At 37.5% G+C, this 18,578-nt stretch overlaps 1 protein-coding gene across 2 annotated transcripts in view; it reads right to left on the reverse strand.

The window, feature by feature from the left end:
* LOC134267290 (uncharacterized) overlaps positions 1–18,578 on the reverse strand; it is a 78,037-nt gene that overhangs the window by 18,880 nt on the left and 40,579 nt on the right. For both annotated transcript variants that reach the window (XM_062749512.1, XM_062749513.1), the window contains exons 27-38: positions 15,226–15,411; positions 14,837–15,013; positions 14,286–14,465; positions 13,863–13,943; positions 13,460–13,632; positions 8,722–8,907; positions 8,347–8,526; positions 7,948–8,124; positions 7,404–7,680; positions 5,570–6,849; positions 4,980–5,144; positions 3,986–4,159 (exon numbers count right to left, since the gene is read on the reverse strand). In XM_062749512.1, coding sequence (XP_062605496.1) covers positions 3,986–4,159; positions 4,980–5,144; positions 5,570–6,849; positions 7,404–7,680; positions 7,948–8,124; positions 8,347–8,526; positions 8,722–8,907; positions 13,460–13,632; positions 13,863–13,943; positions 14,286–14,465; positions 14,837–15,013; positions 15,226–15,411 — 3,236 coding nt within the window. The remainder of the gene's footprint in view (positions 1–3,985; positions 4,160–4,979; positions 5,145–5,569; positions 6,850–7,403; positions 7,681–7,947; positions 8,125–8,346; positions 8,527–8,721; positions 8,908–13,459; positions 13,633–13,862; positions 13,944–14,285; positions 14,466–14,836; positions 15,014–15,225; positions 15,412–18,578) is intronic.

Raw genomic sequence — 18,578 nt, forward strand, 5'->3', positions numbered from 1 at the left:
GCATATAATTGTCTGAAAGGATGTATTAAAAAATTCCTTTACAGTACGTGCATTTGTTTGTTTCTAGAAAGCTAGCCTATCTGTGCTGAGAATTTAACACTTCCTTAAGGAAAACCTGTTTACTTTTATAAATCTAGTGTATGGTTCCCATCACCTGTAATGTGCTGGTTTGATACTGATTACTAGCACTTACCTGTGCTGGGAACTACATACTTTAAAAATGCTTCCTCAACATTCCTCTAGCCTGTAAATAATTGTGCTTAAAATTGGTATTAGTTCATATCATCTTTTGGCTGTTGTGTTATATTGCCTAGCATGTCTGTGCTGTCAAAATTACACACTTCCAAATTTCCTTTCAGAAAACCTGCTCAGATAATGTTTTCTACTACACCTATTTTAATAGTTTACAGTTCCCATCACTTGTAATGTGCTGGTATTATTTGAGAACTAGCACTTACCTGTGCTGAGAATTGCACACTATCAAAACACCTTTCGTTATAGGTTTTTACATCTATTGTAGTTACTAAAGGAAAAAAACTGTATAATCCCCATCACTGTTAATGTGCTAGTAAGATGTTGAGAACTAGCACTTACCTGTGCTGGGAATTAAACATTTTGAAAAAAAACTTCTCTCAATATCTGCTTAAATTTCACTGTATTAAAATGTATAGTTCCCACCACTCATAATGAGCTGGTTTGTTATACTGCACTAGCACTAACCACTGCTGAACATTGAACATAAACACCTATTTATTTTAGCTTCCTATGATTATTAGTGTATGGTTCCCATCACTTGTAATGTGCTGGTATGCTAATGAAAACTAGCACTTACCTGTGCTGGAAATTGTGCTCTTTCAAAACAGTATGTCTCAACATCTGAACTACACACTTTAATGCATCTTTCCATTTCTGTGCTTTTAAAAGTTTCCCAATTATATCAAGTGTAAAGTCCCCATCACTTGTAATGTGCTGGTGAAATATTGAGAACTAGCACTTACCTGTGCTGGGAATTCTACATGAATCTCACTACCTGGCGACAATTCAGTTGCCATAAGGGTATTTTAGTGTTCAGATCCCATCACCCAATTGGACCAATTTAAAAGCTTAATAAGCTTTATTTTGAAAGTATAGAAGCTGTGCTATTTCAGAAAACGGGAACATGGTTGTGTTTGACAGAGTATCGGGTGTGTAGTTCCATCACAGGTGAAATGCTGGTAATTATGTGACTACTAGCTTTTACCTGTGTAAAGAACTGCAGACCTACAACACCATTGTCTTCTGAGTTTATTCTAATTTTTTACTCCTTCTCCTCTTCAAGACTGAATTATGATTCTCTAAGATCCCATCACTTGTAATGTGCTAGTGTGCATCTGGGACTAGCACTTACCTGTGCTGGGAACTTGGGAAACTTAAACATTTCCTTTCATTTTTTTCATCTAATGGTACTTTCAACCTTTCTCAGAACTTGATCAATTAATGAACTATAAGCACATAATTTTTTATCCTGGATTTGTGGTTAGATACCATGAGTAACATTTTAAATTAATCTTGTTAATAAAAATCAAGGTTGTTTGCTAAAAAGACACGCTAAAATTGTCTTGTATCCATCACATATAACATGCTTGTGTATCTCAACAACTAGCATTTTTACGTGCTGCAAGCAATGCATTGTTCGGTCAAGTTTATATAATGAGATTATGTATACTTTGGTCAAGATTCATTGTTATGATATGATGTAATTTTGAAGTAGAAATTTAAGAAGAGTTTGATAGCCATGAACTTAAGTTTTAAGAGTAGTCGATACAAAATTGATTTTTGTTCTTCTTTATTTATAAAGTGTAAAATTCCCAACACTTGTAATGTGCCAGTATGAAACCGAAAACTAGCACTTGCCTGTGCTGGGAATTGTACACTTTGAAAACACAATTTCTCAAACCTTGATTACTGTGGAATCATTATAAAAGATTTTGTAATGGCTCTTGGATTTCTATGAGGAAGGTCAACAGGAATGAAACAGGATTACAAAGTTATATTTCCTTTTGTAGGTAAATGAGAATACACATAATTACAACCCAATGAATCTGTAAAATTCACAAGAATTGGTCTCAAAGAATAAATGATTCCACAGTATATTTCACCTTGCTAAAGGTATTAAGTGTTGGTATCACCTAATTTGCAATGTGCTGGTTTAATATGAGGAACTAGCATTAATTGTTGTGCTGGTTTCTTTTCTCAAAACCTGATATGCTGCTAAAAACTAGCTCTTTCCTTTGCTGGACATTATAATGTTTCTCAATAACTGTTTTAGATTTCAGTTCTCATCAAGTTTTAGTGTATAATTCCCAAATGGGAATTAAGCAATTTAAAATAAACATCTCATTCCCAATGGAGTTTATTTACCTTTAATTAGAAACATTTGTGATAGTTTTCTATTTCACAGAGGAGCAAGTGTACATTTTTCATCAGTTGTATTGTTTATTGTATGCAATTGAGCACTAGCTCTTACCTATGCTGACAAATCATATATCCATTTAGCCAAAACAAACTGACTTTTGTTTTTTCAATTTTTAAAAGACTAGAGTGTACATAGTTCCTATCACTTGTAATGCGCTAGTGTTAACAATGAAACTAGCACTTACCTGTGCTGGGAATTGAGCAAGTATAAAAGATTAAGTCATTTTTCATAAACCTTCTCTTGAAGCACTTTAATTATTCTTCCATTTGAGTCTTTGAAATAGTGTATTTTGATATTGTGCTTGAAATTGTGAAGCAGATTTATTTACTTTATATAAAACAATCCAAACTTTCTTTACAAAAGATTCCTTTTCCTAACTTTTCAAATCCCCATTGTGTGCCTTTTTGTTTTTTAGTTCACATGAACAATAAATCGAGAACTAGAATTTACCTGTGTTGGGAGTTGTACATGTACCTGTCACCTTATTACATTTCATTTCCTATAAGGAATTCGGTGTATGGTTCCCATCACTTGTAATGTGCTGGGTTGATATTGAGAACTAGCACTTACCTATGCTGGGAATTGTACGTCTTTCACTACTTGCTTACATTTCAGTTCTGATAAGGGTATTTTAGTGTTTAGATCTCATCACCTGAATGGGCCAATTTAAAAGCTTAAGCTTTATTTTGGAAACACAGAAGCTATGTAATTCATGTATAATGTGTATAGTTCACATCACATGTAAGGTGCTGGTGTGATATTGAGAACTAGCACTTACCTGTGCTGGAAATTGTACATGTATTTCACAACCTGATTCTATTTCAGTTATCCTAAAGGTATCAAGTGTTTGGATCCCAAAATTTGTAAAGTGCTAGTATTATTTAAGAACTAGCACTTACCTGTGCTGGTAACTACACACTTTTAAACACTCTCCTTTTCTATTTTCATAGGTTTCCTTAGATATCAAGTGTAAAGTTCCCATCACTTGTAATGTGCTGGTGTAATATAATAACTAGCACTTACCTGTGCTGGGAACAACACACTTAATGCATCTTTCCTTTTTCCTGTTTATAAAAGTTTCGTTATGATATCAAATGTAAAGTCCTCATCACTTGTAATGTGCTGGTGTGATTTCAGAACTAGCACTTACCTGTGCCGGGAATGGTACACGCATCTCAAAACCCTTTCAGTATTCGGATCCCTACACTTGTAATGTGCTGGTGTGATATCGAGAACTATAGCACTTTCCTTTTCTGGGAATTGCACATGTATCTCAAAACCTGATTACATTTCAATGTCTATAGGGAATTCAGTGTTAGGATCTCATCACTTGTAATGTGCTGGTGTGATAATGAGAACTAGCACTTACCTGTGCTGGGACTTAAACACAAATTATAACAGCTGACCATAAACAAATGAAATGAATATTCTTCTTAAGAAGACCTTTTTTTTCAATAAATTATCTTGACTCTGTATTTGGACCTCCTTCTGAACTTAGGTATATCAGATACAAAAGTATGCAGAACCTACCAGGCACTGACACCGACGGCACTTGTCCTGAGGGTCAGGGAAGGTGGCTCCGTTATTGTAGGTGGCCCCCTGATGAGTACACTTGTCACACCTCTGACAGCCACAGGAATCCGTGTAAGGATTGGAACAGATATCTGTAGGACACTCAGGTCTCCTACAGTCCACAGACCCAAACTATAATAGCAGGGAAAGAAAGGACTTCAATTGTCAAAAATCTAAAATAGCATTAGCGGACCAAAATGATTTTTAAAGATTTGTTGAAGATATTCCTTTGTTAAACTTTGATCCCCAATTGTAACCCCAGCTAACCACTGGGGTCTGGTCATGATTTAAAAAAAACTTGAATATACACTATCTGAGGATGCTTCCACATAAATATGACCAATCTGACATGGCTATGGTATTCTAGAGAAGAAGATTTTTAAAGATTTTCCATATATATTCCCATGTCCATTGTGGCCCAACCCTACCCCTGGTGGTTATGATTTGAACAAACTTGAATCTATACATGAGGATGGGCTAAAAAGTTTACAGACAGACGGATAATTTAGCATGAATTAGCTGTTCTTGAAAAACAAGATATTTTCCCTCTATATTCCATGATTATCCCCCATTTCGGCTCCATTCCACATCATCTAGGGCAATTTACTAAACTACCTAAGGATGCTTCAATATGACTACAAAAGGCTTTTGTGTAACTTTAATCCACATTCATTTAATTTGGAGTCATGATTAAACAAGCGTAATAGATGTTTCTTTATTAGTGTAACAATAAATTGCTTTGCTGTTCTTGAGAAAGTTTTTTAAATACTCCAATGTAAAACTTAAAACCAACATGGTGACCCTACTAATTCGAAGATCATGATTTAAACAAGCAATTTAATTGATTGAGTGATCTCAATAAAATAACCAATGGCATAATTACCTTGACTAAACAAGAAGTTACAGGAATCAAAATGGTCATATCAAACATGACAATGCACCAAAATCTTACCCTGCATGTGCAAACATGACATTCATCTTTGCGTTTTGACTCTTCGTGTCTAATTATCTCCCCTTCATACATACAGTCTGTACACTCAGGGCAGCACTGGGTGGTGATTGGATGAGAACACTTATGATCCGGGCAAGGTTTCTTACTGCAGGTCACCGAACCAGACTACAAATATACACTCTATATCAAAAAGACATTTTCATGAACATGTAAAAAGGGAACACTGACAATATGAAATAGTCTGGTAACAGGCTTGTTAATCCAGAGTAGATGTACTCATGCAAATATTCAACTTTACTGAAACACTTCTTAATACAATTGTTATCTTTATTTCTTCTCCATAAACTAACTCCGGTAGCTGAAGTGTCTAGATTATTCTTATCCAAATAAATGAGGCTTCACTTTACTTGTTTAAGAATTTAAATATGAATGGTAGATTGAGATGCTCATTTAGTTCTTTTAATCTCATTAGATTGTTTATCTTGAAAATTTCCACGATGACCTCAACTTTCTCAAAATACCTAAATGTTTTGCTTGATCTTTCAAATTCTTAATTGACGGTACTTTACATACATAGTATACTTTGTTACCTGACAGACACATGCTGAACATGGGTCATTTCTATCCTGGAAGCTCTGTCCGTCCCCATAGATCCTCCCCTCAAACAAGCACCTGTCACACCTCTTACAGCACTCATCATACACAGGGTGGCTACACTGAGTGGAGGGACAGCTGACATCAGAACAGGTCACTGTACCCCCATCACACTGACACGTCCTACAACTCTCCCTGAATGTCTGCTTGTCTGTATACATCCTGTTGTTATAGAGACAGTCAGATCCGCAGCGAGGGCAACACTGGTCTCTGATTGGATGAGAGCAGGTGGTAGCTGGGCATGTCTTCTGGACACAGTTGACATTCCCTTTCTGACAGGAGCATTCTTTACAGGGATCTGTTACATCAGGGAACCTCTCTCTGTCCCTATATAACTGATCCCTGTACTGACAATCCTGGCACTGTGGACAGCAGTCAGTGATGGCGGGGCTGTTACATAGCTGTCTGACATCCTGACATATCTTCTGCCGACACTGAATGTTTCCATTTGAACACTGACACTCCTTACACCTGTCTGTGCTGTCTGGAAACATTTCACCGTTTCTATATTCTTTGCCATTAAGTAGACAGTCTGAACACTCCCTACAACACTCACGCTGCACAGGGTGACTGCACTGAACACTCCTACAGCGCTTCGTCCCACATTCTACATTTCCGTTCCTACAGATGCACTGTTGACAGGAGTCTGGGGCACTAGGAACAGCCTGATTGTTAGGAATAACCTTGCCATCTACTAGACAGTTTCTACACTCGGGGCAGCACCTGCCCTGGGTGGGGTTACTACAGCTGGTGGTGGGGCAGGGTAAGGGAGAGCAGCTGACAGTTCCCTGTCTACACCTACACTCATTACAGGGGTTATTGTTATCTCTAAATCTCTGGTCATTCCTCAGTCGTCGCCCTTGATACATACAATCTACACATTCAGCACAGCACCGCCCCTGTACCGGATTTTTACAAGACACTGCGGGGCAGGGCTTCGGTACACAGGTCACATTCCCATCCCTACAGGTACAAGTAACACAGGGGTCCCTGTTGTCCTGGAATCGCTCCCCGTTCTGATAAGTCCGACTCTTGTAGAAGCACCCCTTACACTCGGGACAGCACCTGTTGGTGATGGGGTGCTGACAGTTAGTGCTGGGACAGTTGGAGGCCTTACAGACCACATTACCAAGGTTACAGGTACAGGTCTGGCACCTGTCTCTAGGATTAGCAAACTGTTCCTTGTCCTTGTAGATCAGCCCATTGTAGTTACAGGCTACAAAAGGAATAAATTACTCATTGGAAAAGACTTGTACTGGACTTGTACTGGAACTTTTGATTTAATACGCTATACAAATGCATGAAATTCTTTTTTTTTCCATATATTGTAGAAGTATTTTTTTCCATGTGGTGTTAATTTACGCTATGTATGCAGTCATAAATTGTCTGTGGAAAGAACTATAGTGAGAGTCTAAGAAATCCATGTAATTTTCTACCCGCAGATTCAATCGAGATTCCGTGGAATTATGACCCCGTGGAAAAAAGTACGACTACAGTATTCAAAATTAAATTTATATTTGGGGGCTTAAAAATTTTTCAACACTTAAATCATTAAATGCACAAATGAAACAACCGCTTTAAACTGACAAGTCCATGTACAGTTCTTCAGATATCTTTAATACCATGGATATATCAAAAGTTGAAAGTAAAAACCACTTCCTATTTCTGCAATAATCTCAATATTCTAAATCCTTGAATATCTCCCATGTTATCCATTAGTCCAAGCTAGTTTGAGACAACAAAGCTAGACTGTACATATAGGATTCTTACCTTGACACTCTGGGCAACATTTTCCAGCCAAGAAGGCAGGGTGTCTACACCTAGTTTCTGGACACTCCCTCTTGGCACAGGTGGCCTTTGACCCTATACACTGACACTCTTGGCAGGGGTCAGAGGGCAGACAGAAGACGTCACCTGACCTGTAGGTCCGCCCCTCCACAATACATTTATCTGATGGACAGGAGGGGCAGCATTTACCAAGCTCGTACAACGGGTCAATACAATTCAGGACTGGACACCTGACACTGGTACAGGTAACTACACCATTCTGTACAAAGAAATATCAACACAGAGTCAAATCACAGAGTCACAGAGTTAAATATATATTTAAACATTTTCTTGTTCATAATATTGAAGATATCTTCATTTTACAAACTGTTCAAATAGGAGAGTAGATATAAAAGCAATTTTTTGACAAAATTTTTAAATGTGCTAATGCTGTGTGCACAGCATCTTTTCTTTTGTAGATCGAAACTGATCTATAAGCAGAGGTCCTTTTCTTTATTTCAACATTTGATGTAACTTTTTATCTCACCTGACAGGTGCACTGTTGACAAGGGTTTTTGGGATTGACGTAACTTTCTCCGTTTTGTAATTGTCTGTTGCCATGACTACACATCTGACATGATGGACAACATTGACCTGGTCGTATGGTGGGGTTGTTACACTGAGGAACCGGACACACCATCGGCTTACATGTGATCAATCCATCCTGTAGGAAAACAATTCACCTGACTTAATCAGTCTGATATATTTTGTTCAATCATTGCATAGAGCACAAAGGAACAATTTCAAAATTGCTTTTTTTAAGTGAACATCACAGACAGTCATAATAAAATATTCATATTGATATACTAAATGTCAAACTTGCAACTATTTCACCTTTATAGTAGAAAAGTTACATCATTTCAAAGGTTGCCCAGTTTATACATACAGCACAGGTGCAGACATTACACTTGTCTCGGGGGTCAGCAAATGTCTGTCCCTCGCTGTAGTTCCTTCCCCTGACAGTACAGGCCAGGGGACACACCCCACAGCAGTACCCCGGGGGCTTGACCGGGTTTTTACAGTCCAGAGAGGGGCAATCCATTGACATACAAGTAACATTACCATTCTGTAAATGTAAATACCTCATATTTTGACATAAAACCTATAACTTGTAATATATTTCGATAAAGTTCGGACAGGAATTTCTGATGAAAAAATTCCACAAGGATCTCATTTTGAACAATTCTCCATTAAACTTGTTAAAATTAATTTTAGATATCAGTATCAGTTCATATCAGTTTCACAATTCTGCAATACCTACCATACATCTACAGATTTTACAGGGATCCCCTCCGGCGGGGACAAACTTCTGGCCATTAGAGAATCTCCTCCTCATAAAGACACACCCATCACAGGCGGGGCAGCAGTCTCCGGGCTTGGTTTCTGGGTGTGTACAAAGGCGGGGGGAACACAGGTTAGGATTCCTCCTACACTGTACTCGACCATTCTGTTAAAGGAAAAGAACTCATCAAATGATAATCAACTAATCATCTATGATTTAAAAAAACAAGAGGCCCAAGGGCCTTGAATCGCTCTTCTGATAAATTGCACAATCTAGCACTTCTATTGAAGCCTCTAATCCTAAGTATCCAAGACCCAAGTTGCATCAACTGACAAAGTTTGATGATTCTTAGCCAATTAGGACTGAAAATATTTTTAATAATAAAGCTATAAAAAACCATAAGTACATCACAGTGACCTATATTAAGATTGAAGTTTTCTGAGGACTCAAGATGCATTAATAAACAAAGATTGAAGATTCTAAGCCAATTAGTATTTGAGATATTTAAAAGTAGGTCATGGTGACCTACGTTTTTGTCTACATTCTTTGAAAACCCAAGATACATCAACTGACAAACTTTGATGATTCTAAGCCAATAAGTCCTTGAGATATTCAAAAGTAGGTCACCATGACCTACTTTTTGGTCGACATTCTCTAACAAGAGGCCCAGGGGCCACAGCGCTCACCTGAGCACATCGGGCTTGAATTTACTCCCCCCCCCCCCTCCAGGCATTCATCATTTGAACAAACTAGAATCTACACTACCTGAGGATGATTCCATATAAATATCACTAATCATAGCTTTGAAGTACTTGAAAAGAAGATTTTAAAAGGTTTCCCTATATATCCCTATGTAAAACTTGGGTCGGCCATTTTGGCCCCACCCTAGCCCCGGGGGTCATGATTTGAAAAAAATTGAATCTGCACTACCTGAGGATGATTCCACATGAGTTTCATCTTTCCTGGCCCAGTGGTTCTTGAGAAGGATTTTTAAAGATATTTCCTATATATTTTTATGTAAAACTTGGGTCGGCCATTTTGGCCCCACCCTTGCCCCGGGGGTCAAGATTTGAACAAACTTGAATCTACACTACCTGAGGATGATTCCACATGAGTTTCATCTTTCCTGGCCCAGTGGTTCTTGAGAAGGATTTTTAAAGATATTTCCTATATATTTTTATGTAAAACTTGGGTCGGCCATTTTGGCCCCACCCTTGCCTCTGGGGTCATAATTTGAACAAACTTTAATCTACACTTCATGAGGATGCTTCCACATGAGTTTCATCTTTCCTGGCCTTGTGGTTCTGGAGAAGAAGATTTTTAAAGATTTTTCTTATATATTCCTATGTAAACATTGGGTCGGCCATTTTGGCCCCATCCTTGCCCCGGGGGTCATGATTTGAACAAACTTGAATCTACACTACCTGAGGATGATTCCACACGAGTTTCATCTTTCCTGGCCTTGTGGTTCTGGAGAAGAAGATTTTTAAAGATTTTTCTTATATATTCCTATGTAAACATTGGGTCGGTCATTTTGGCCCCATCCTTGCCCCAGGGGTCATGATTTGAACAAACTTGAATCTACACTACCTGAGGATGATTCCACATGAGTTTCATCTTTCCTGGCCCAGTGGTTCTGGAGAAGAAGATTTTTTAAAGATTTTTGCTATATATTCCTATGTAAAACTTTGATCGGCCATTTAGGCCCCAGTCTACCCCCGGGGGTCATGATTTGAACAAACTTGAATCTATACTACCTGAAGATGATTCCACATGAGTTTCATCTTTCCTGGCCCAGTGGTTCTGGAGAAGAAGATTTTTAAAGATTTTTCCTATATATTCCTATGTAAACATTGGGTCGGCCATTTGGCCCCATCCTTGCCCCGGGGGTCATGATTTGAACAAACTTGAATCTACACTACCTGAGGATGATTCCACATGAGTTTCATCTTTCCTGGCCCAGTGGTTCTGGAGAAGAAGATTTTTAAAGATTTTTCCTATATATTCCTATGTAAAATTTGGGTCAGCCATTTTGGCCCCACCCTTGTCCCGGGGGTCATGATTTGAACAAACTTGAATCTACACTACCTGAGGATGATTCCACATGAGTTTCATCTTTCCTGGCCCAGTGGTTCTTGAGAAGAAGATTTTTAAAGATTTTTCCTATATATTCCTATGTAAAACTTGGGTCGGCCATTTTGGCCCCACCCTTGCCTCGGGGGTCATGATTTGAACAAACTTAATCTACACTACCTGAGGATGATTCCACATGAGTTTCATCTTTCCTGGCCCAGTGGTTCTGGAGAAGAAGATTTTTAAAGATTTTTCCTACATATTCCTATGTAAAACATGGGTCGGCCATTTTGGCCCCACCCTTGCCCTGGGGGTCATGATTTGAACAAACTTGATTCTACACTACCTGAGGATGCTTCCACATGAGTTTCATCTTTCCTGGCCCAGCGGTTCTGGAGATGAAGATTTTTTAAAAATGCCATTAATTTTTAACAAATTCATGATTTTCTCCCCTTGGAAAAGGCGTGGCCCTACATTTGAACAAACTTGAATCCCCTTTACCCAAGGATACTTTGTGCTAAGTTTGGTTGAAATTGGCCCAGTGGTTCTTGAGAAGAAGATGAAAATGTGAAAAGTTTACGACGACAACAACGACAACAACAACGACAGACGACGGACAAATTTTGATCAGAAAAGCTCACTTGAGCCTTCGGTTCAGGTGAGCTAAAAACCAAAGATGCATCAACAAACAAAATTAAACCAGTTAGTACCATAGATACTTAAATAAGGCCATAACATGTCAAAAATTAGGTCACCATGACCTACTTTTTGGACATCATTCTCCGAAAACCCAAGATGCATCAACTTACAAAGTTTGATGATTCTAAGCCAATAAGTACCATAGATACTTAAATAAAGCCATAAAATGTTAAAAGTAGGTCACCGTGACCTACTTTTTGGTCGTCACTCTCCGAAAACCTAAGACACATCAACTCACAAAGTTTGATGATTCTAAGCCAATAAATACCTAAGATACTTAAATAAAGCCATAAAATGTCGAAAGTAGGTCACAGTGACCTACTTTTTGGACATCCAAGTGGTGGCGTCTCCATATGAGTGAAAAATTCTCGAGAGGGACGTTAAACGATATACAATCAATCAATCAGCTTGAGTCTTAAAGGACCTTTCACGTTCAACTTGCCCTTTATTGATCAACATTTATTATTCTCCGCAAACCCAAGATGCATCAACTTACAAAGTTTGATGACTCTAAGCCAATTAGTACCATAGATACTTAAATAAAGCCATAAAATGTCAAAAGTAGGTCACCATGACCTACTTTTTGGTCGTCACTCTCCGAAAACCCAAGGCGCACCAACTCACAAAGTTTGATGACTCTAAGCCAATAAATACCTAAGATACTTAAATAAAGCCATCAAATGGACATCATTCTCTGAAAACCCAAGATGCATCAACTTACAAAGTTTGATGATTCTAAGCCAATTAGTACTGTAGATACTTAAATAAAGCCATAAAATATTAAAAGTAGGTCACCGTGACCTACTTTTTGGTCGTCACTCTCCGAAAACCCAAGACGCATCAACTCACAAAGTTTGATGATTCTAAGCCAATGAATACCTATGATACTAAAATATAGCCATAAAATGTTGAAACTAGGTCACCGTGACCTATATTTTGGTCGAAATTTTTCAAAGTCACAAGATGCATCTGCTGATCAAGTTTGATGATCCTAGGTCTGAAGGTAATCAGAATATGCCTTTTAAACAATTCAAAAACAAATGCCTGCAAAATTCAAAAAGTAGGTCACAGTGACCTACTTTTTCATAAATATGTTTTAAGGTCCCAAGATGCATTAATTTACAAGACTTGATGATTCTTAACTTCTCAGTGTCTGAAATAATTGGCTTAAATGTTTTAAAAAGAATTAGTCTTAAAGTTCAAAAAGTAGGTCACGGTGACCTACTTTTAAGCTGACATTATTCAAGGACCCAAGATGCATCAACTGACAAAGTTTGATGATCATAGGCCTTAAAGTGCCCGAAATATGCCTTCAAATCAATTTGAAAACAAATGCTTACAAAATTTAAAAAGTAGGTCACTGTGACCTACTTTTGAGTTAACATGATGTGAAGTCCTGAGATGCATCAACTTACAAGATTTGATGATCCTAGTCCTAATAGTAAGCAAAATATAAACGTTTTTATTATTTGTAAATTTAGGTAAACTTTGAAGTGACCTTGAGACCACGCCCTTTGCCCCAGGGTCATGCCTTGAAAAAATTTTAATCTTCAACATATCCTGATCCTTGTATGTAAGTTTGGTGAAAATCTGCTTGGTGGTTCTGGAGAACAAGATTTTTTAACAACCAGTACTTTTGGTTTTGTTTTCCTGATTATCTCCCCTTGTTTAAGGGTCCCAACCCTTATTTTAGCCCTTGGGCCAAGGATACCCTGTGACAAATTTGACACTGATTGGCCAAGGGGTTCTTCGGTTATGGCCCATATTCTAAAAAGTTAACGCACACCGCACAAATGGCCATAGCATTAGCTCTTTGAGCCTTTGGCTCAGAAGAGCTAAAAATAATCAGAAATTGCAGTGCTAGTGGTTTGTTTGATTTGTTTTCTGCCATCTATATAAAATCCATTAAATAATAAAATTAAGATTCATTCAAATCCTTTTATACCTGACAGGTGCACCGTTCACACGGGTCCCTGGGGTTGTTGAAGGTCTGACCCTCAGGGTAGGACATGCCCTGGAACTCACAGCCCTGACACACAGGACAGCACCTCCCGGGCACCTGTACGGGGTTATCACAGCGGGGAGGGGCACAGCCAATAGGTTTACATTCTACTGCACCTGTACAACAAACAATACCAAGACATACAGTCAAATCTGTCCAATCAAAATATACTGTATTCCAACAACTTGCATAATGCAACGTAATCTTAAGAAAACTCTTTTTTTTTTATAAACTTTATCATTCAAAATGTTGCATAATCTGGAATGTTGTCTAATATGGCCATTTGTTGTTAAAAACATTACAAGAGTTTCATTGTATTATCACACACTGGACATTTTTCTCTTACCTTGGTTGCACACACAGCTCTCACAAAGACTGGCTGAAATGGTGTCACCATTTTGATATCTTTGTCCTTCATGTATACAGCCTGTAAGAAAAGATCAACATACATGTATCTGGGTTAGTTTCAACTGAAATTTTCGGTAGAAAAATAAAACATATAACACTTAGATTTGCTATTGGTCTATCAAACTATTGAAACAATTCTTGTATACAAATTCATTTTAGCTTAGTGTAGTGAAATTTCAGAAAAGCCAACTATAATTCATTCAGGGAAGGAAAGAATGCCAAACTATCTCAAATTCAAGTGAAAACTAAACAGGAAGACTTTTTTTGTTTCACATATCCATGACCAAGATTGAAACACTCAAAACAATCAAATATCACTGATTAAAAATAAATAAATTTTGTATACGAAGTATCTTCTAACCTTTACATCTAGGGCAGCACTCCCCAGGCAGTTGTTCTGTGATCCTACATGTGAGTGTGGGGCAGGGTCCAGAGGTCTGACACCTGACATTACCCCGCTCACAGGTACACTGCTGGCACCTGTCCCCCGGGGCCTGAAACCGACGCCCATCACTGATCACGCGCCCATTGAACAGACAGTCTACAATTGATACGAGAATGAAACATTTCTGCCTAATAGATAATCTTAAATGTAATTCAAGTTATTTGATATTTTAAATGCCTAAAAATGGCTACCAGACTCCCAAGAAACTGGAATGACAGGACCAAAGTATAAGGTATAAATTTCCTAAAGTATCCGCATCTATAAACATGAGTACAGATACATTACAAGTAGATATTTTACTTGTTCTCTTTGAACAGCATCTTTCATAGAGAAAAATTCAGTATGGAAACTTACTGAACATGCCTCTACAACCCAAGAAGAACTTTTCATGTGTTTATTTTTTTTTTCACAAACCAAGTAGGATTTTCCTAAGAATAGATTTCATCTGTATACTTTTATGCCATTACCTCTACAATCAGAGCAGCACTTTCCCTGTGGTATGATTCCATGAGTACACCTGTACATACAGTTCTTGTTGGTTCTACAGGTAACGATTCCTTCTGAACACTGACACACCTGACAGGGGTCCCTGGGGGAGGGCCAGGTGTCCCCATTATAATACTCCTTCCCTCCATCCACACAACCTGTAAAAGATGTTCTATTTTCAATATATATGTAATGGTGGTTATGTTCCAAATTACAACTGAATTCAACCTCACAATGATAATCAAAGTGTTTCTTCTTCATAACTCAATGTATTACCTACATAGTGCAACATTAAATTCTTACTTAACTGATGAAAAAAAGCTGTCCCTATGTTCACATGACCTCACTTATAATAAATGTCCTCACTTACTTGGACAGACATATTCACAACATCCCTCTCCCTTCCTGATGGGGTTCCTACAAGGGTAATCTACATTGGGGCACATGATGGGGATACACCTAACAATGGAGTTCATGCAGGAGCAGTTCAGGCAGGGATCATAACTGGCAATAAAGGACTCCTTGTGGCTGTAAATCTTCATATCATATTCACAGTCTGAAAATAACAAAACAATGTGTATGGCAAGTCCAACCTCTTAACAATAACACTTCCAAGAGCATAATTGTCAAAATTTCATATGAAAACTACAAAGTGTTCAAGATAGAATACATTATCTTTCATCAATAGGTTGACACTTTAAGCTTGCATTTGTACCAGGATCAAGCTTAAGTGAGCTTGTGTTAGCACCAGTAAGCTAATCCTTTGACTCAATTACAAAACATTACTTTCAGTTTGAAAAATATAATAATTACACTCTACATTGAGGCACATGTCAATTACAATTACTTTTTACAACTAGCCCATCCCTTAAGTTTAAGTAACTTGTATTGATTCCAGTAAGCTCAAGTGAACTTTTTTTAGAGTTATCATCTGTTTTCTGGTACCAATCACCTGTACACTTTTCAATTTTTTGAACTTCTTGAAAACCACCAAGCCAATCTTAATCAAAGTTAACACAACAAAGCAACACTAGATAAGGGGGTTTAAATTGTTCAATTGAAAGGCCTGGGAACTCCCTTCTAAAGATAAGTAATCATGCAAGTTAAGAGACCCTTGGGCCACAATCTCAATATGTAACCTTGGCTGTGTTGTTTTCAAATATATTTTCAAATTAGTTTTTTTTTCTTCATTCATATGAAAAATTAAACCTATGCTGTGGCCAGTCATTCTAGAATCAAAGGATCACAACATCCACATTTTACATTGATTTGAGTTTGAAAAGAGCCATATTGTTTTTGTTTTGTGTGTCAAAATAAGCTTTTAAAGTTCTACACAAGTTAAATATATCTTATGCAAGTGTTCCATATAAGTCAGAAACATCTTGAGAAATCTTTATAAGTATAAGCCTTAATAAATTGAAAGATGTTTTGCATAAGCTAAAGGTAAGTTATAATATTGTAGGCATTTATTAGCTGGAAGATATGTGTGCATCATCAAGGGTCCTTTTTCTGTGGATGCCGAAGGCTCCAGTGAACTTTTCTGATCAAAATTTGTTTGAACTGTCTGTCGTCGTCGTTGTTGTTGTTGTCATCGTAACTTTTCACATTTTCATCTTCTTTTTAAGAACCACTGGACCAATTTCAAACAAACTTGCTACAAAGTATCCTTGGGTGAAGAGAATTCAAGTTTGTTCATATGAAGAGCCACACCCTCTTCCAAGGGGAGATAATTATGAATTAGTGAAAAATTAATGGCATCTTTAAAAAAATCTTCTCAAGAACCACTAGCTGGGCCAGGAAAGATGAAACTCATGTGGAATCATCCTCAGGTAGTGTAGATTTAAGTTTGTTCAAATCATGATCCCCAGGGGTAGGGTGGGGCCACAATGGTCGATCAAAGTTGTACATAGGAATATATAGGGAAATCTTTTAAAATCTTCTTCTCAAGTACTTCAAAGCCGAGATTAGTGATATTTATATGGAATCCTTCTCCTTAGTGTAGATTTTAGTTTGTTCAAATCATAACCCCCAGGGCTAAGGTGGTCCCACAATGGGGTATCAAAGTTTAACATAGAAAAATAAGGGAAAAAATCCCAAGAAAAGAAAAGCTATGTTTAGTCAGGCCAACATTTTTTTATTTACTGTTTAACGAGAATTTTTTTCAAAAAATTGAGCCGGGGAGTCGAAATAAAAATAAAATCTTCAAATTCAAGCAGACAGTCAGAAAATGAAAGTAAAATTAAACAAGAGGCCCATGGGCCACATCGCTCACTTGAGAATCTTTTGTCATATTGTTCTTTACCAGATTTCCCCCTTGTAATACATATTGTGGCCGTGCCCTACCCCCTGGGGTCATGATTTGAACAATTTAGAATCTACACTACCCCAGGGTGCTTCCACATCAGTTTCAGCTTTTCTGGCCCAGTGGTTCTTGAGAAGAAGATTTTCAAAGATCTTTCCTATATATTTCTATGTATAACATTGATGCCCCATTGTGGCCCCGCCCTACCCCTCGGAGTCATGATTTGAACAATTTAGAATCTACACTACCCCAGGGTGCTTCCATATCAGTTTCAGCTTTTCTGGCCCAATGGTTCTTGAGAAGAAGATTTTCAAAGATCTTTCCTATATATTTCAATGTAAAATATTCCCCATTGTGGCCCCGCCCTACCCTCGGGGGTCATGATTTGAACAATTTAGAATCTACACTACACCAGGATGCCTCCACATCAGTTTCAGCTTTTTTGGCCCAGTGGTTCTTGAGAAGAAGATTTTCAAAGATTTTTCCTATATATTTCAATGTAAAATATTCCCCATTGTGGCCTCGCCCTACCCTCGGGGGTCATGATTTGAACAATTTAATATCTACACTATCCCAGGATGCCTCCACATAAGTTTCAGCCTTATTGGCCCAGTGGTTCTTGAGAAGAAGATTTTTTAATGACCTCACCCTATTTTTGTCTTTTCTTGATTATCTCCCCTTGTGAGAGGAATTGGCCCTTCATTTTAATAATTTAAATTCCCCTTCACCCAAGGAGGCTTTGTACCAAGTTTGGTCAAAATTGGCCCAGTGGTTCTTGAGAAGAAGTCGGAAATGTGAAAAGTTTACAGACGGACGGACAGCTCGACAGACGGACGGACGACGGACAAAATGTGATCAGAAAAGCTCACTTGAGCCTTCGGCTCAGGTGTCCTAAAAATGTAACAATTTTTTTTATTTTTTAAATTAAGAATGGAATTGTTTTATTGCCTAAATTTAGTAGAAAAAGGGTGTTATTTGAAAAATTAATGCATGTTAAACAATTTTATCAAATATTTTTTGGTATTCAATAAATAATAAGATTTGAGGATTTTTTGTAGCTATCAAATGGCAATATACTAAGCCTTTTAATGGATCAGTTATTATAAATTATTTCAGTAGTGAGACTTATTAAAAGAAAATCAATGTAATTCAAATTAACATACACATCATAGGTGGAAATAAAGTGCCACGCCACAGCATGATACGCCCGTCAAAAAATTACAATTAACTTAAACAGTTTAGAGTGCAAGAAAATCATGTAAACGTTGATTCTAAAATTTCCATGATTTTTTCTATTCCTTAAAATATTTGTTTATCCATCGATATCCCCTGTGGTGTAGGCATTAATTATAACAAATTACATCATTGATAGATTTCTGTACTGGTTGTATTAGACCTTAATTGTCAAATGCTCATCATAT

This window comes from Saccostrea cucullata, unplaced genomic scaffold, assembly GCF_032062105.1.
Source record: "Saccostrea cucullata isolate Sc308-1 unplaced genomic scaffold, CSIRO_AGI_Scuc_v1 ctg742, whole genome shotgun sequence".
NCBI classification, from domain to species: Eukaryota; Metazoa; Mollusca; class Bivalvia; order Ostreida; family Ostreidae; genus Saccostrea; species Saccostrea cuccullata.